Source organism: Apodemus sylvaticus, chromosome 19 (assembly GCF_947179515.1).
Source record: "Apodemus sylvaticus chromosome 19, mApoSyl1.1, whole genome shotgun sequence".
Taxonomy (NCBI): domain Eukaryota; kingdom Metazoa; phylum Chordata; class Mammalia; order Rodentia; family Muridae; genus Apodemus; species Apodemus sylvaticus.
Window position 1 is genome coordinate 2004291 of NC_067490.1, and position 19726 is coordinate 2024016.

The window sequence follows — 19726 nt, forward strand, 5'->3', positions numbered from 1 at the left end:
GCATCGAGTGTGAGCCTGGGGGCGGCGGGCAGTGAGACCCCGACCTCCTCCCGGGACACCGGACGGGTGCGCGGGCCGGGAAGGGAGCAGGGCGCGGGGCTCGGGACGCGGGTGGAGAAGGGACGGAGGGTCCAGTAGGCGACGCGGGGACGCGGCTTCCCTGGTTCCGCCCCAGCCCCTCTCAACATAGGCCGTTTCCCTCCCGACCCCGCACTCACCTGCTTCGTTCTAGATTGCAGCCAGGGCAGCCGCCAGCAGCAGGATCAGCGTGCGCGACGCCATAGCGTCCATCTGGGATCCGGGGCGTCTGAGTCCCGCGGGATGCGTGGACTTTATAACCAGTGCCCGCGGTGACGCTGGTTGGTTCCCGGTGCTTTGCGCCACCCAATGGGGGCGAGTCCTGCCAGCGTCATCAGTGTCAGCACAGAGATCAGTATGAAATGTAAGAGGCCAGCAGGGATCTGGAGGTGATCAAGGGCAGTCTGTACAGAAATGCCCTCAAACAGGGGACTCTGCAGAGTTAGCATCTCCCCCTCTGTCTCCTTCTCCTCAGCCCCTCTCTGTCTCTGTCCCTCAGCCTCACCCCATCAGTGCCCAGCACTCTCCCTCCTGAGCTCTGCACTGCACTGTCTCTTCCTGAGCCTCTAGTTCCTCTCACTGTGCTCAGCCAGCGTGCTGTGGGTCAGCTGTGTGGGTTCCTGATGGAAACATTGCAACAGTGGCTGGGGAGATGGCTCAGCAGCTCCGAGCACTTGCTGCTGTTGCAGAGGATCCAGGTTGAGTCCCTGACATCAGCACATGGCGGCTGTCAACGTCTGCAACTTCAGTTCCAAGGGATCCAGTGCTAGTGCACCTACACACTCACATACAAAAATGAGAACATCTAATGAAAATAAAATAAAACAATACAATTTTAAAATGCTCCAAAAGCTCTCTTTCTTTCTCCTACCTTATTAGAGTGTGAGGCCAGGTGCTAAGGACACAGGGCTGTTTAGAAAGCACGCTACCACTAGCCAATGAAGCCAGCTCTGGAGCAGTAATGAAATGTGTGATTCAATAGACTGTACCTAAATGACAGTTTGAAAAACAGCATAAAATTAAAATACAGAAGATATTTCATTTTCTGGGCCTACTATGTACAATGGGTCACACTTGAGCCTGAGTGTTGCTTTTTGATTCCTGTGAACAAGGAAAATTTTGCTCAATTGCTTGAATGGTAACTTGTAACAGACCATGACATCCCAACATCCAGAGCCTTCCTGCAGGAAGTGATGTCACCTTTCCCATCTTCTGTCAGCCCCTGAAGTGGCTGACACAACAAATAACCTGCTACTAACAACAATTCAGTTGTTGGCCAGGCATTGTCAAGACCCTCAGGGCCGGGTGGTGGTGGCACATGCCTTTAATCCCAGCACTTGGAAGGTGGAAGCAGGCAGATTTCTGAGTTCGAGGCCAGTCTGGTCTACAGAGTGAGTTCCAGGACAGCCAGGGCTACACAGAGAAACCCTGTCTAGAAACAAACAAACAAAACAGCAAAGACACCCCTCAAAATCCTGGGTCCAATGTGGTCCTGGTGACCCTTTCTTAGTTTTCCCATGGTGACCAAGTCAGTTCTATCAGTCAACTGTGTCTCAAGAGAGGGAGGGACTCCCAATCCCCAGTCCTCAAGGGATTGAAATGAAAAAGCCAATTAGACAAGACTGAAACATGACTCCAGCCTGTACTGAGGCTGAAGCAGTTTTATTATCTGCTTTTATATCATTTTTGGTACACCCAAAACACATGGTCACTCCTTAGATCAAAGACAAAGTAAGTAATCAAGCAAAGTAGTGACATGCCAGGAGCCATTCTCACTTAGATCTCTGTCACACCAACTCCAGTGTCATCTGTGTGACATGACAGTACGTCATTAAGGCAGACGGGAGAAAAATGCCGCTCGGGGTTAGGCTCCCTGGAGATCTCTGGCAGTGTGCCCACCTCTGGCCTTGAAAAGGGCCTCGATGTTCTCCAAGGATACTGCACTTCCTGGCTTATAGGTTCTGCACTGTGTCTTTCTTCTTCCTATTCTTAATTCTTTATACAGCACGATCCCAGCCTACAAGCTGGTTAATTGATAAAGGAGAACTTGGTATTCTGGTTGAAGGAAAAGAGGATGTGGCGATTACGCCCACTGCTTCCAGTCCTAAACTCGATGAACTCATGTTGAACCTTAGTGAAAGAAGGTCTTGGAATGCTTTTCCTCAGGGTCTGTTTTATTATTAGCCTTAGCAAAGGTAGTGCACAAAGAACAGAGACATTAGGGAATGTTATGAATAGTTTGTAGCAGGAAGAACACAGTAGAAGAAAGTATAGGACTACTGATGAGTTATTGCTTTGTACAGGTACTTATGATAAAGTAGATAATAGATGGGTAAAAGCAATGAAAGACAGAAGATCCTATCGTATTCTTTAAATAGTAGAGATAAATTAGTGTGAGTTAGACCACCTCGGTGCCTGCTGTCCAGGGCAGTACCGAGGGCTCTTGTCATGAATATGTGCTCATTCTTAAAGCATTTTGACTTTTGATGACACAAGACGGCTAATGGCATAAAAATTGGCCCGAAGACCCAGGTTCTCCTATCGATTATTAACACAACTTTAAGTAACCACAAGTTAGACTCGAACACCATGTGTCTAAGGTTTTTTATCTGCTTTTGATCATGGTTCATAGAGCAAGAGTTCCTGTGGGCATCATGTTATGTTTGTTGGGGTTTTGTCTAAGCTCCACCCCACACCTACCTGGCAATGGCCAGGTATGCCCTGCCCCAGAGATCTGGCCCACTATAAGAGGGGGTATTTGCCCCTCCTCTCTCTCTTTTTCCTCTCTGCTCTCCCACATACTCTCACCTCTCTGCCCCTGGGGCTCTTCCCCCCCCCACGTGGTCATGGCCGGCTTCCACTCTCTCTCTCTCTCTACCTCTCTCTCTCTACCACTAACTCCCATCCCCTATTCTGAATAAACTCTATTCTATACCATGTCTGTGTGTGTGTGGTCCCTCAGGGGCAGAGGTGCCCAGGCAAGGGCCCGCCTGGACACCTTCCCCCACGCCGCCTAGCCACACTCACCTAACCCCTATACTCCCCCCTTTAAGCCTCATCATCCTGCTGAATCCTTCATTGGTGCCTGCTGAATCCTTCATTGGTGCATTTGTTTACTTACTGTTCTAATTAAGATGGAAATGTACCTTGTTTAGCAATTGTTTGAGTGTTTCTGGATGTGTGCCAACCTTGATCTGTTCCTCAATATACTATAAATATGCCTGACTAAAAAGTAAAGTTGCGCCGGGCAGTGGTGGCACACACCTGTAATCCCAGCACTCTGGGAGGCAGAGGCAGGCAGATTTCTGAGTTCGAGGCCAGCCTGGTCTACAGAGTGAGTTCCAGGACAGCCAGGGCTATACAGAGAAACCTTGTCTCAAAAAAAAAACAAATCCAAAAAAAAGAAAAGAAAAGTAAAGTTGCAGCAGATTCAGACTGCCATCTAGTGTGTCTGTCTGTCATTACCTTGCCACACCTGTGCCTTCCTGAATGCCAAAGTCCTGGTTTTCCTATGGTCATAACTCCCCCGGCTGGGTCAGCCGGTGGCAGGTGGCGCCTTCGAACAGGGACTCTTTGGACAAGTAATCTTTCTTCTTCTTTTCTCTTTTCTTCAAGGTAACGGGTCTGGCTCTCGCCAGGACACTGCAGGTTCGCCGGTAAAGGATCACCGGTTAAGTGCAAGTAATCGTAAGGTGACCTGAGGTGATCTGAGTCGAAGCAGGAACGAATGTTCCTCTGTTTTAAAGATATGATGGCCAATAGAGATTTAAAGGTCTCGGAACGTACGTGGCTCAAAGAAGCTGTAAATAGAATGATGCCTCCCTCAGAAGGTACTGAGATACTCCTTAAGCAATTAGCTTGAGAATATGCTAACACTTTGTGTCAAGACCTCATAAGGCCTATCAGAAAAACAGGAACAGTGCAGGACTTTATAAAAGTCTGCGTAGATGCCTCACCAGCCGTAGTGCAAGGAATGGCCTATGCTGTAGCTATGAAAGGTCAGAAATTCAGCGCCTATGTTAAGCAAAAATATGGAGGAGGAAGAGACTCCTCCAGTTCCACTTGTTATAAGTGTGGAAAGAAAGGACATATGCAAAGACAGTGTCCTGGAGAAAACAATGGGGGTAACAAGAAAAGAGGATCTCCTTCAGTAGTGTACCCTTGGCGCCAGAAGCGCAGACATTGGAAAAATGAATGTAAATCCAAGTTCCACAAGGATGGAACACCCCTTACAGGCGAGAAGAAGGAGGAAAACTCAAAAAACTAGGTCAGGGGCAACCTCTCAGCCCTGGAATTGAAAGAGAGGACCAAGATAACGGTACTAAAGAAAAGTGTGCCCTTAACCCTGAGGCACCAGAATTTACTATTCATGATCTGCCTAGAGCTGCTCCAGGTAGTGCTGGGTTAGATCTAGCTTCCTGTGAGGATGTCATTTTGTCATCCTGGGAAGGAGTTACCTTGATCCCAACCTCAGTGATAGGGACATTACCACAAAGAATAGTGGGACTTATAACTGGGTGTAGTTCAAACTATAAAAAGAATTTTGAGGTACTGCCAGGAATGATTGATGGAGACAGCACTGGAGACATAAAAGTGATGATGAGACCTGTGAGAGAGACAGTACAGATGCATAAAGGACAGAGAATAGCACGACTTCTCTTGTTGCCATATCTTAAACTGCGTGACCCTGTGTTAAAAGTAAATAGGGGACAAGGACAGTTTGGATCCACTGATGTAGTAGCCTGGGGCCAAGATATTGGGGCCCAGAGGCCTTTTAAAATGGTAAGGATTAATGGAAACTGGAGCCGATAGACCCTGCATAGCAGAAAAAGACTGGCCTTCTGCTTGGCCTTGTCAGAGGACTTCCTCTTCCTTGCTAGGATTGGGAATGGCCTCGAATGTAGCTCAGAGCTCCAACCTCCTTAGATGGGAGTTGGAAGGTGAAACAAGAATGATTCAGCCTTATGTCATTCCCTCTTTCTCTTTATGGAGAAGAGACATTATAGAAGACATGGATCTAAAATTGGTGTCATCTGATAATTTGAATGATCAGCATTTTTCATAGGGGCCACTGGGAGCTTGTTACATGCAGATCAAATAAGTTGGAAATCAGAAGAGCCTGTGTGGCTCAATCGGTGGCCCCTGACAGAAGAAAAAATACAGGCTATAGAACAATTGGTGTAAGAACAATTAGACAAAGGGCATATTGAAGAAAGCACTAGCCCTTGGAATACACCAATCTTTGTTATAAAGAAAAAATCAGGGAAATGGAGATTGTTACACGATCTGAGAGCGGTTAATGCAACTATGACAGATTTGGGTGTTTTGCTGACAGGCCTTCCCTCTCCTGTGGCAGTGCCTAAAGGTTGGAATATAATTGTAATTGATTTATAAGACTGCCTTTTTACTATAAAATTACATCCTGAGGACTGTAAAAGGTTTGCATTTAGTGTTCCATCAGTTAATCTAAAAAGACTATATAGAAGATGTCACTGGAAAGTTCTTCCTCAGGGTATGAAAAATAGTCCTACATTGTGTCAAAAGTTTGTGGATTAGGTTTTAATCAAAGTTAGAGAGCAATGTTCAGATGTGTATTTGATTCATTATATGGATGATATATTGATAGCTCATCCTTCCAAGGAAATGACTGATCAGATTTTAGAATATACTATTGAACAACTGACAGCACTTGGTCTGGTTATTGCTCCAGATAAAGTTAAAAAGAATAGACTTTTGAATTATTTAGGACAATTAATATATAATGATTTTATCAGTCCACAAAAGGTCTCTATAAGAGTGTATAAATTACAATTGAATGATTTTCAAAAATTATTGGGGAATATTAATTGGATAAGACCTTATTTAAAAATCACAACCGGAGAATTAAGTCCTCTCTTTCAGCTACTACGAGGGGAAGCTGATCCTAAATATCTTTGTGTTATGACACCAGAAGCTATTAAAACTCTTGGTCTGGTGGAAGAGCAATTAAATAAAGCAAGAGCGAAACAAATTTTATATAATAAAGAACGGGATTTAATCATATTTAGACCAACTCCCCCGAGTCATGTGAAAGGCCCTGAGACCGGAACCTGGAAAGGCCCGGATGCTTTAATTTCCTCTGGGAGGGGATATGCTTATGAGCATCACAGGATGCTGACTCCCTAGTCTGGATCCCAGGTGGCTATTGAAGCAGCAACAAAGAAAATGAAAGCAGGAGAGATGGAAGACTGAAGTGAAACTACAAAAGCTTTTACTGGCTCCCAGGAACTGCCTACATGTACTCAGCTGAAGAATCTGACAAGAGAAGCTGTAGAGTTGTGACTGCTCAACAGCAGCCGCAGACTCTTGAATTTGTTTTCCTTGCATTCTATGATTAATTGTTATGCATGCAGACTTACTAATTGTGTGGATTGTGGCATAGATAAACATATGACAGTCATGATTTTGGTGAAGCGTCCTGCATATGTCATGTTGCCAGTAGATTTAAAGGATGAATCATGGTATGAAAATACAGCTATACAGACTTTAAAGAAGTTGCAAGAATTAATAAGATCAAAGAGATTTGTGGCTGCCCTTATCCTAGGGATCTCAGCATTAATAGCCAGACTCACTACATTTGCCATCTCTACTGCTGCCTTGGTTCAGGAAATGCATACTGCACAATTTGTCAATGATATGAATAAGAATATCTCATTGGCCTTGTCAGAACAAGCAGTGATAGACAGAAAGTTGGAGTCAAAGATAAATGCTTTAGAAGAGGTGGTCTTAGCTTTAGGACAGGATATAGTAAATATTAAGACCAGGATGGAGACTCGATGCCATGCTGCCTTTCCGTATATCTGTGTTACACCTTTACCTTATAATGCTACTGAGCAATAGGAAAAGGTGAAGAACCATTTACAGGGAATTTGGGCAGATTCTGAGATTACTCATGACATGGAGATATTGCAGAGGGATATTGCAACAATTAGCAAAGCACATCTAGATAATACCCAGCTTGACTCATTGGCTAAAGGACTGGAAGCAGGAATCAAATCTTTGAATCCTCTAGATTGGGTACAATATTTTGTCTTAATTGGAATATTAATATTAATTGTGATTATTATGGTCGTGCTGTTATTTTCTTGCCTCTTCAGACTTGTGCTGAAGTCCATTTACACGATGAAGCGAGATCTGACAGAGCTGCATCTTAAAAACAAAAAAAAAAACCCGGGAACTGCCACACCAACTCCAGTGTCGTCTGTGTGACATGACAGTATGTCATTAAGGCGGACGGGAGAAAAATGTCCCTTGGGGCTAGGCTCCCTGGAGGTCTCTGGCAGTGTGCCCACCTCTGGCCTTGAAAAGGGTGGTGTGCCAATCTTGATATGTTCCTCAGTATACTATAAATATGCCTGACTAAAAAGCAAAGTTGCAGCAGATTCAAACCGCTCTCTGGTGTGTCTGTCTGTCATTACCTCACCGCATGCACCTGTGCCTTCCTGACTACCAAAGCCCTGGTTTTCCTATGGTCATGACTCCCCCAGCTGGGTCAGCCTGTGGCAGATCTCCGATGCCAGGAGATCTCGATACCAGGAGTCATTCTCACTTAGATCTCGATGCTAGGAGCCATTCTTACTTAGATCTCAAAACCCCCTCCTCTTGAAGCTCATCTGTGGATAGGTTACTATAGCAACTCCTTTCCACTTCACCTCCTCATGACCCCCTTTATTGTGCCAAGATTTCCTTCAGAAATAGCCACCTTTTCCCAGAAATTATGATAAACTGTTTCTAAGAAATGATGCCAGCCCCTGAGATTTTCCCCCTTTACCCCTCCTTACACCTTGCTTGTTTCCCTTTAAATTGCCTTGTATAAAAATTAAAATTTGACAGCTTGATCAGAATATTGTCTTGTTGTCCATCTCTCGAGCCTCTTGTCTCTCGCCTTCTCTTAGGTGGTCCGGGGACCCTGTTGGCTGTCATGAGTGTCGGGACAGTAACAAACAGATCACATAAGATAGTAATCAAGCAAGGTAGTAAGCCAAGAGATCATACAAGGTAATAATTAAGAAAAGCATTAAACAAAGCCCCTACCGTGTGATTGCTGAGAACCAAGCCCTGGTCCTCTGTAAGAGCAGCAAGAGCCCTGAACTGCTGAGACAACTCTTGAGTTCCTCCAAACTGCTCTTTAAATAATTATCTTATTGTGTGTAAACAGTCAGTATTTTGTTTGAGAAATCAAGTCAAGTTCAAATAACAGTGTGAGGAGTAGATCTTTTTACACTTTACATTTCTCCATGTCCCCTTCTTGTCCACTTTGTTACAAAATCACTGGATTTTCCTGTCTCCTTCTTTGTTTAAGCATCATTTTGGCTGAAGTATACGCAGGTAAAATTCCTGTGTCACTGACGCACAGAAGAGATGTTATATTCAGGCTGGAAGGCTGGCTCCTTGGTTAGGAACATGTACTGCTTCTCTAAAGTATCCACGTTTGATTCACATATCTCTTATCAGGTGTCTCAGAACTGCAACTCCGGTGCCAGGGATTGAACACCTGTGACCACTGTGGGCTCCTTCACTCACATGCACATATCCACACAGACATGTACATACATAATTAAAAATAATCAAGAAAAAGGAACTGTTATATCTACTGTCTTCAGATACTATGGACATTCAGGCTTGCTATGAGTGTCCCTACAAATAGAATTTAAAGCTTTGACAAATATTTATGTATTTTATTTTCTGCATGGGAGTGTTTTCCCTGCATGTAGGTGTGTGCAGCACACGGTGCCTGCTGCCCTAGGAGGTCAGAGAGGGCATCAGATCCCCTGGAGGTGTACAGGTTGTGAGCAGCCTTGTGGGTGCTGCTCCTGGGCAAGGGAGGGACAGGAGTTGAGCTGCAGGAGAGGGTGGGGTCTGCAGGGAGCAGAGTGAGGCCCTCATGCACCCCTGTCTTAGTGAGGGTTTAAATGGCTGCATAAGACCCCTTGACCAAAAGCAACTTGAGGAAGAAAGGGTTTGTTTCACTTTACGCTTCCACATCACAGTCTATCATGGGAGAGATTCAGGGCAGGACCTTGAGGCAGGACTCTAGAGGGAGGAGCTGAAGCAGAGACCAGACCAGTGCTACCTGGCTTGCAGCTCCTGGCTTCCTCAGCCTGCTTTCTTATACAATCCATGATCACCAGCCAAGATCATCTCCAGTGGGCTGAGCCCTTCTATATTGATCATTAATAATAATTTTAAAATGCTCTATAGACTTTCCTAAATGCCCCTGGACGGAGGCATTTTCTCAATTCAGGATTCTCTCCCCAAATACAACACAGTCTGTGTTGAGTTGACAAAATGCAAACAGCACAGCCTCCTGGTGCTGGGTCAGTCAGTGAGAGCTGAGGGAGGAGGAGGGGTATGGGTTCCTCTGCCTGACCTGGAGCCAGGACCCTGCCCTGTGGATGGAGGACCCATGGTAAATCAGTTGGAATGCACAGAATGGGAACACAGTGGGATCAACTCCATTCCTGTCCCTCAGTACCAAGGACCTGTCTCTCCCCTGCCTGTTGGTTGCTGTTGCTGATATAATCACAGGGGAGACTGTTAAAGTCAGGGCCACTGAGGAGAGGGGGAGAGAACATTTTCTTCCCTCAGAGCAGGGTAGTCTGATTTTTGAGGAACTGAGGAGCGGTGGGTAGGTAGTTGATAGATATACAGACAGACAGGTGGACATAGAATTAAACAGGCGTGAGAAGACGCGCTCTTGCACTCTTTGGACATCTACTATTTCCCTTCTTGTTCAGACTCCATGCAGCTTCAGGTCCTGCTCCAACAGACAGCTGCCCAGCTGGGGAAACATTCAGGGCTGACCCTGTGGGGCTTGCTAGGGTTCTTGCATGGATCAGAGGACTAAGGGATTTTGCAAAGATCACACCACACAGCAGACTTCATGTGAGAGGTTTATTGGGGGTAGACAGTGAGTGGAAGAGAAAGATCTGGGCTGGATAAGGGTGCACACAACTTGTGGCCACAGTGGAAATGTGTCACATTTGGTGGCTTCTGGCTTTGAAAGGCTGAAAGCAGGCTGATTCTGGAATGTGGGTGGTCATTGGTTGACAGACATCCATTTGTCTTATTTATTGTATAAGGTGAGAAAATAGGAAGGGGTGACTGGTGGGGCAGAAATGGGGTCACTGAGCTCTTTAGACTGCTTCCTGTTGTCTGAGGGTGTCAACATCTTTGAAGACCCAAGAAAGCTGGGATGCTGTCTAGGTTCAAGATAAGCATGCTGTTCCCTCCCTGTCCAGGCTCTGCAGGACCATCTGCAGCTGGGGAATGCAGATGTGTCTTTAAGTTGAATTGTCATGGGGCAGGTGCTTTGAGGCTGTTTGCCATGCAGGGTTTGAGGAAACACCTGGAGCGAGCATTTTACTGAAGCATATGTGTATATAAGGATCAGAGGGTAAAGTTCAGGAGGTTAGAATAATTCTTTCTTCCTTAGATGAACATTTTAAACTTTTAGGCCCATTAGCTGGGGGTGGGGCATCCCAAGATGACAGAGAGGAGGAGGAGACCCCACCCTCAGGAATAATCTGAACAGGCAGGAGATGAATCAGGCTGTTGGTTGACAGTACTCATCTGGAGCCCATTTGCCTGTGAGAGGTGGATTCAAGTAGATTCTTTGAAGCTTAAAAGAATTTTTTAAGTTTACAAAATTAGACATTTATCATTTATAACATTTATCATTTATATCATTTAACATTTATAACATTTAGATACATTGTGTAATCTGTACTGAACTTGACGTTGTAGAAAAGGCAGCAGACTCAGGCCTTTGAGTCATAGTAAAAGCTTGGGAACCCAGAAAAGGAGTTTGGAGGTAAAAGCATGAACATTCTGCCCTCTTTCCAGAACACTGCGTGTATACAGACCGGACAGGCGTTTTTAGCTCAGAGAAGCACTTTTAAGTCTATTCTTAGAAGGAAAACATAAGAAATTCATAATCTTGAGCTCGTGACGATGATAATAGCAATCACTGTTTATCATAGCCAGATCAATAACTGATCAGAGCTCCACTGATTAATGTTAAAACTCTGACCTTCTTAGATTTTAATATAATAAAAGCATAGCAAGGGAAGAAAACTGAAGCATTTTTCATTTTTACATACACCTTAAATCACTTTTTTATACCTTTACAAATTACATTACACACCTTAAAACACCTCCTTAGAGCCTTATAAATTGCATTTAAAACACTTTTTAGACCGTTATAAGTAAGTCACATTCACAGATCTCAAAGCTCACTATTAAGATCATTGCAACTTACTTAAAGCTTTCATATCCTTAGAACTTACATAAGCTTTACCATTTTTTTCTATCCGAGTATTCACCACAAGACACAGGTGGCTGGGTCCTGAGAGCAGTCACCGTTAAACAACTTCCTTTACAGAATTACATTGAAATCTGCTGTGTGCTTTATCTCTTCTTAGAATCTGGTAACAATGTGTCAGTGTCTGGACCTAGTAGCAACTCTAGGAAAGTGTCTCCTGATTTTCACACATGAAGAGAACTGAGAAGCATCTGGAGCCTGTGTTGTTGCTGCTGTTAAACTGACAAAGCTCTCCCTGGTCAGCACCATCAGAGATCTGCGAAGGATGAATTTCACCTGAGCAAGCAGGAAGTACAAACTAAGCAGCTTCCAAATCTATTAAAAATGACAGACTTATCTGTTACCTGGATGTGCTCCTGAGAGTTCAACAGAAAAAAATCGCATCCTATATCTGAGAAACCTTGAAAAGAGACCGGAAAGAAGGAGAAACAGAAATCAAAACAGTAGCATGAGACAGGGAGAACCCAGGGCAGCTTGAACACTGCATCATTAACAGATAAAACACATGGATGGGAGGAAATACAGTGACTTATCTTGTGCACCCACTCAGCACACTGAAGGATCCCCAGTTGAGTCTCTTACCTTTCCTCCTGGGCGCTCCTAATCCTGGGGACAGGATGAAGATCTTGGCTTCCCTGTGTCCTTGTGATCACAGACTCTCAGCATGTGCTTCATAGTGACAGAGCAGAGCCTGGAGTGACACAGCCATGGAGGGACTCCATCAAAGATCACAACACACTGAGCCCACCTGGGCACAGTCCTGTTCACACTCAGCTCCCACTGCCTCATCGTGTCCTCCAGATACACACAGCACAGTGACTCAGATTCTGGAAGGGTCTCCATGTGCCATTTATTTCTTAAAAAATAACTCTTCAGTATTCTCAATCCATGAAATTAACAAGCAATCAACCTTCAGGTCAAGATGTGAGCAATCAAGTTCACATTCATATTCTTATTCTCTGTGTGGAAGTGAGGACCTGCAGCTCAGGGCAGCATGGAGCTGACAGGAGGCAGATGTTCCCCAGTGTGTGGCTGGACCAGGAAGGTTGGCTGTGGAAGGGAACACAGGGCAGTGCAGGGACAGGGTCCTGTGTGCAGGGCAGGCTGGGCTCCACAGTTCTTCACATTGAGCCCATAGGCTCACAGGGAACATCAGACACTGTTGTCTAAAGAGAACTGAGGGCTCGGGTGTCACAGGAGAGACCTGAACACACTGGCTGTCACTCAGTCCACTCCAGGCAGCTGTCTTCATGCTAGAGAATGAGAGTCAAGGACCATCACTGTGAAGTCAATATCCCAACAAACCACAGCTCCCGGGATTTCTGGGGGATTCTGGGAGTCCCTGAAACTCAATCATGTCCACATTGCCCCTCCCCAGTCAGACCCAACAGTGTCAACTTTACAATCTGGGAGAGACATATCAGAGCTCTGGGAGCTGTCACTGCCTAGGGTAAAACAAAACATATATGTATATATATACATATACATGCATGTATACATATATGTACATGCATGTATACATATCACGGTACAACTCAGGCCCCCAGAAGATGTCTCTGGAGAAGCTATTATGGATTCCCAGAGGTCCCACCATCTCCAGCTTCACTCCAATGTCCCAAGGACAATCCTGTCCCCCACACTAACCTGGAGCTGGAGCATAGTCTCCTCTGTCCACTTGTGAGAAGGAAAGCTGTGAGAGTTCAAGGAAGATCTTGACACTAGGAAGTTCCCAGAACTGACAGCAGAGCCAGGTGGAGACAGTAGCAATGTGGGTGTGGCTGTGTTTCCCATTGATGGGCAGAGCACACTTCAAAGAGGCTGAGAGAAAACCCAGACCCTGCCCCTTCCTACTTCTGTTTCTCATCATCATCATCATCACAAAAGCCACTACAGATCCAATGATGGCCACAGCTCCAAGGACAACCAGAACAGCAATGATCACCATGTTGGAGTCGGTGGATGGAGGAGGCTCTGGGAAGGACAGGTACAGGAAATGAAGGTGAGGGTCATGACCCCAGCTCTCAGCCCTGACCTGCTCAGGGTCTGCAGAAGGCTCCAGCTTTCCCTGACCCCAGCTCTGCACCCACACCCTCCTTACCCCATCTCCTGGTGAGGGGCTCAGACAGCCCCTCATGCTGCACATGGCATGTGTAATTCTGCTCCTTCCCAAGAGGCACCACCACAGATGCCCACTTCTAGAAGGTTCCATCCCCTGCAGGCCTGGTCTCCACAAGCTCCATGTCCTGGGTCAGCCCCTCCCCATTCAACTGCCAGGTCAGGGTGATGTCAGCAGGGTAGAAGCCTAGGGCCCAGCACCTCAGGGTGACATCACCTTCAGGTCTGGGGTGATGGGTCACATGTGCCTTTGGAGGATCTATGTGGAAGATGTAAGAAATCACACAATTAACAAGAGAAACTGAAATCTACACAAGACTCATAAATCAATGATGACACTGAACTATATGTCTGTTTGACACTTCAACTGTCATTGCCCTAGTGACCTGCAGGCAGAGCTGGTCCCCTGAGCACAGAACTGCACATGTTCCTGGGGGACTCAGAAGCTAAGAGAGAATCCACATGAGCCAGTGGGTCAGCAGGGTCGTTCTTATGTGATGTTCTATAGCATGAGACAGGTAGTCACAGAATGGAAGATGGGATGGAAAATAAGTAATTTAACATGTGTTTGAGTTCAAATCAAAATTAGAAAGTAGGGCCATGTGCTACTGGAAGGGTGCCACCACTGAGACTCAACCCTTGTGGTCATCTTGCTGACCAGCATAACTGTCAGTTTACGTGAACAGCCACTACACAGTGTATAGCAGAAATGTGGTGAACCTCTGACACTCAGCCAGAGAAAATGAATCCCAGGCCCTGCCTCTGTGGTGACAAGGTACAGGTGTGTGACACAGGATCCCTGGAGTGTGCTGTGGACCCCAGTGCAGCACTCACTGAACACAGTGGGCTCACAGGGTGTGAGGATCTTCCCTCTCACTCCAGCCCTGGATTCAGAAGACCCTGTCTCTCAGAGTCCAATTCCTGATTCACTAGAGGAACACTGTAACTTATGGGGCAGAGGAAGAGCAGGAGGCTTCTGGATGTTTAATTCTGACAGGAAACAGTCTAAGTTCACAAATAATCTCTCCTTTAAAAAGAACCCTGAATCAACTTGTGTAATTATCCAGGTTAGCAATTTTCCTTAGACCTATGGAGACTGATACAAATGATAATACAAGGACATGGAGAAACAGGATGACTCCAGTGCAGGCAAAAACTGACTAGAATCAAAATAATGCCTTCAAAAACAAAAAGTAAAGAAAAAAGAAAGAAAGAAGAAAATGAAAGGAGAGAAAAAACAAAAAGAAATTCCACAATTTATATTCCTCCAGGGTACCCCATAAGGGCTCCTGCGACCACTCACCACTGTAGGAATAGATAGCATTGGATTGTGGAAGGGATGCAAACCCCACAGACAGGGAGGGATCTGCAAGAATGTACTCTTTGGAAAGTTCTAGAAACTGGGAGAACCAGCCTAGTGTAGGGGAGAAAACAGGAAGTGCAGAGCAAGCAGCTTCCTTCCGAAGCTGTGGGAATGGCAGAGATGGCTGCCTGGACAGTCACCCAGGGCTCTTCTGCAGTGCTGGGGCCTCCGTCTTCAGGCTTCTCACCCAGTATGTGACAGACATTTTTGTGAGGCAGGAATATTGAAGTACTTACCCAATTTGTCTTGGCAAAGCTTACCAGCCAAGCTCAACTTCCTCCGTGTTCTGCCTGTCCACTGTTAGGACAGCATGCAGTCTGCAGTTGAATCAAGGGCAGGTGTTTGGCTTGTACTTAGTTTTGCCACATTTGAAGCAAACTCCATATGGAGATTCTTCAGTGCCCACCATCCTCTCTGAAGTAGAAAGGGTGCTGCAGGCACAGTCCTGCCTCACTGCTGTGGAAAGCCTCGTGTTAATAAAACAGTTTGAACGCCATAACCTGTCAATCTCTGAAATTTTAAAAAATCACTTCTGTATCTATAGTACATCAGAATAGGTAAATATTGCTTATTTCTAGCTATCTGTTCAAGTTTGAAAACATCTACAAGAGTCTAAAGAAAGCTTATGCCTGTAATTAACAAAGTCTAGTACCTAACTTGTCCATACATTTGATTGACTGATTACCCACTCACATTTCTTAATTATCTTGAACTGTTTGCAATAGTTTCTTTCAAGGACTAAAACTTTACATTACACTTTAAAATGAGTTGCATGGGTAAAATATCTTAAACAAGAGTTGAAGCATGTATACAGTATGTTGTAGCAAAACGTAAGCTTTAATTTCTCTCAATATACAAAATCTACACCAATGTAAAATATATGAGACTAATACTTGTTTCTCTTTAGTGTAAAAGCAGATTCAACAGTCTACCCTTTATCCTATGGTTCCTTTAGAGTCCTGATGTGGAAATTTCTAGTTTCTTTGGAAAGTTATATCAAATGATGGATTGCTGGGGCACACACGTGAAAGAGTGTTTGCTGAAGCAGACACAGGTGAGAGGATGTTTTGCTGAAGCAGACACAGGTGAGAGGATGTTTTGCTGTAGCAGACACATGAAAGGACCTGTGATGAAGGAGTATGAATATGACCTCACTGACAGTCGGGATGAGCACTGAGCTTTGGTTTGGTTTCCTCTGCCTTGCTAGTGTTCACTAAGGACACACATGGATTGGTTTGCCTTACAAAGTTGTTGAGATCCACTCATCTTAACACTGCCATTGAGAGAAACTCCAGAGAACTGCTCCTGAGGTTCCTGCGACTTCTTGGTTGGTGAGCCTTGGGGTTTCTTCAGGATTTAAGAACCATGCTGGTTCAGGCATGGTGGCTGCCTGCCGAGAGGACTGGGCAGCAGCTGCTATTCCTGTGTAGGGTTTGCTATGGGACTGAGCTGCTGACAAAGATTGAGCCCACCTCCAAAGAGCTACAGGTCCACTCCCCCAGTATCCTAATAACTTTTCTCTTCCACTACCTCTTTTGGGTGGTGGGCAAAAGGAGAGGTTGAACATTTGTTAAAGTAGGTTAAAAAAAATATGCCTACAACCCCCTTTTTTCTTTTCATTCCCTCTCCTGCTTCAACCCTAACATTGCCACACTGCTGAAACCCTTGTCAAGTAGTGTTAGTCCTTGATAATCAAGATTTCAATATATGAGCCTATGGGACCATTCATATTCAAACACAACTTTCCACTCCCCGGCCCCATAAGCTTGTAGCAATATCATAAGGCAAAAATGCATTCAGCCCAACTTAAACGCCCCATCGTCCATCACAACCTCAACACATTATATACTTCAAAGTTCTGAGTCTCTTCCGAGACCCATGCAATCCCTAAGCTGTAACCCCTGCAAAATCAAAATAAAAAAGCATATAGATCACATTCTTCCCCCACACCATGACACAGGATGTGCCTCATCATTCCAAGATGGAGGAAAGAGAGCAGTGTGAGGAAATACTAAACCAAAGCAAGACCAGAAATCAGCTGGGCAAACCCCAAACTCTGCATCTCCATGTCTGATGTCAAAGCACTCTTCAGATGTCCAACTCCTGTCAGCTTTGTGACTGCCGCACACTTGTCTCTCTTGGGCCCTTGGTTCCTCTCCCTCTTAGCACCTTTGCTTGAGCGGGGTCCATGAGTGTGACATCCCCAACATCTGAGATCTCCAGTGGGCTCCAGGCTTCACTTTCATAGCTTCACACTGAGGCCTCTCTGGGCCTCCAGGCATGGACACCTGCCTTACCCCTGACCTCAGTGTCAGTTCCTAGCTGAACAGGGAGGGAGATTCATAATCTTGTTCTTGTATTTTTAACTCTGAGCACTGCAGAGCCATGAGGCTGAAGCTGACAAGCTCTGCTGCTTGCTGGAGCTGCAGCTTTGCCCCTCATTCAAATATGATCTCAACAGCCTGCTGCCTTCGATCGTTTCCTTCACTGCTGAAACTTGAATTCCATTTCAGAAGTTGGAAGCTAAGCTGGTTGGGGTCCTGTCCTGGAGTATGCACTCCCTGTGTTCTGTTGATCACCAGAGATTTTTTTAAATTTTATCTCCATTAGCTCTGGACTTTGCTCCATTACATTTCATGATATTTCTTTTTCCCTCAAACTGTGCGTGTTGTGTTTTTCCTAGACTAGCTGGTCCTTTTCATTATAGATCTGCATGAGAGTAACCACTGATAACCACAGGGCAGACTCAGTACTAGGCTGTCTTCAAATCTCCTCTGTTAATGCCATAAACCCAAAACTCTTCAGTTTATTATCCTTGGCAGATTTTTCAGACAACGGCAAATGCAGCCTCTCTCTTTTTTTTTTTTTTTTTTTTTTTTTTTTGCCAAAATATCACAAGAATTGTCTGTGTGCTACTAGTATTCATCCCCTCTGACACTGCTTGAGTTCACTCCCCCCAACCCCCCATCCCCCACCCCTTTATCCCCCCCCTCAAACCACCCTTAGCACTCTTTTGTTTCCTCCTACTTTCAGCCATTCTAACGTGACAAGTACTAACCTATGTTCTGTCATGTGACCTGTTCTTTACCTCTCTCTCACAGCCCTGGCACATCTGTCCTTCCTCATGTCAGACTGGTGAATCCTCCTGCCTCTGATTCTTCTCCCAGAGGCCCTCTCTCAGCCCTGAAGTCCCACCCTTACTCTCCTGTCTAGATATTGCCATCAAGTTAAGCAGGGGACAGCAGTGTTAGTGACTGATGCAGATCACCAAAGGGAAGCTGGACTGTCTCTTGTCTCTCCACAATGGGGATAAGAAGGATCATGTCTGGACTGCAGGAGATCCTTTAGGGCTCCTCTTAGTACCCCCATGTCCTGTGATTAAAGTCAATGGGAAGCTACAAGCCTAATCCAGGCAGGATGACAGAGGGCACAGACCCTTCAGGAATGGCGGTATGGTCACTCCTCCAAGAAAGGAGCTAAGACCTGCTGAGGTGCTGGGGAAAATGGAGGAAATGCAGAATAGGTAGTAAAGTAGTTATAAATACCAGTCAGGAGAACAGGAGATTCACCGCAGGACACTGAAGAGGACAGACACATGAAGCAGAGGAACAGGAACTAACCACAGGGCAGAAAACAGTGTCAAATAAATGGGATGATACATTATGAGCTAGCCAGGAACCAGGCAAAGGTATTTGACCAAGGAATTAGCTTATCAGTCTCAGAGTTCTTATTTCTATAAATGAAGAGGCTTTGTGGAACACAGGTGGGTACCTGCCATGTGACCAGCTGCAGAAATGAGGATTATAACAGACATACATATTTGTATTTGTTTAAGAATATATTTGTACATATATTGCATTATCTTTTCTGTTTTGTTTTTTTCCTTTCATTTTTTTATTTTTTGTTTTTTCGAGACAGGGTCTCTGCATAGCTCTGGCTGTCCTGGAACTCACTCTGTGGACCAGGCTGGCCTCGAACTTAGAAATCTGCCTGCCTATGCCTCCCAAGTGCTGGGATTAAAGGTGTGTGCCACCACTGCCCAGCATCTTTTCTGTTTCTTTGCCATGCAATGTAGCATCAATTAAGAGAGTTATCAAGAGTTGTCATATTTAAAATTGAGATGCTAAAAGAATCTCCCTCAAGAGACACTGCCACTTTTTCTAAATTTATAATACATTTGCGGTTGTACCAGTAATAATTATCTCATGTTTCAATATTATTATGATCTGGTTATTGATTTCATTTGGAAGTTAATCATGACACAAAGAGACATGATTGTGTGTCAAGGTGCTTCTCATGAAATTAAGAAGTGGTGTTTTTTCTCTAACCCAGCTTGCTCCCAAACAATTGACACAGAGAGATTGTGGTTTATTCACTTAGGTTTAAAACAGCCAGGGACATTCCCTTAAGCCACAAATCCTCAGTTTTTGCAGCGTACTGGCTGGTTTTGTGTGTCAACTTGACACAGGCTGGAGTTATCACAGAGAAAGGAGCTTCAGTTGGGGAAATGCCTCCATGAGATCCAGATGTGGAGCATTTTCTCAATTAGTGATCAAGGGGGGAGGGCCCCTTGTGGGTGGTACCATCCCTGGGCTGGTATTCTTGGATTCTATAAGAGAGCAGGCTGAGCAAGCCAGGGGAAGCAAGCCAGTAAGGAACATCCCTCCATGGCCTCTGCATCAGCTCCTGCTTCCTGACCTGCTTGAGTACCAGTCCTGACTTCCGTTGGTGATGAACAGCAGTGTGGAAGTGTAAGCTGAATAAACCCTTTCCTCCCTAACTTGCTTCTTGATCATGATGTTTGTGCA

The 19726-nt window shown here is 45.2% G+C and overlaps 1 protein-coding gene and 1 long non-coding RNA gene across 50 annotated transcripts in view; one reads left to right on the top strand and one right to left on the bottom strand.

The window, feature by feature from the left end:
• Positions 1–19726, bottom strand: part of LOC127669409 (H-2 class I histocompatibility antigen, L-D alpha chain-like) — a 115208-nt gene that overhangs the window by 83915 nt on the left and 11567 nt on the right. For 2 of the 49 annotated variants that reach the window (XR_007974351.1, XR_007974352.1), the window contains exon 4: positions 13539–13814. The exons of 42 other annotated variants lie outside the window; for them this stretch is intronic. Coding sequence is in view for 4 of the 7 variants with exons in the window: in XM_052163292.1 (XP_052019252.1) it covers positions 12689–12693 (5 nt within the window). In the remaining 3 variants the exon portion in view is untranslated. Of the gene's footprint in view, positions 1–12260; positions 12694–13312; positions 13412–13538; positions 13815–19726 lie in introns of those variants that run through there. 5 more of the 49 variants (XM_052163292.1, XM_052163272.1, XM_052163291.1 and 2 more) reach the window with 3 other exon arrangements.
• Positions 1–19726, top strand: part of LOC127669438 (uncharacterized) — a 79045-nt gene that overhangs the window by 48148 nt on the left and 11171 nt on the right. The window lies entirely within an intron of this gene.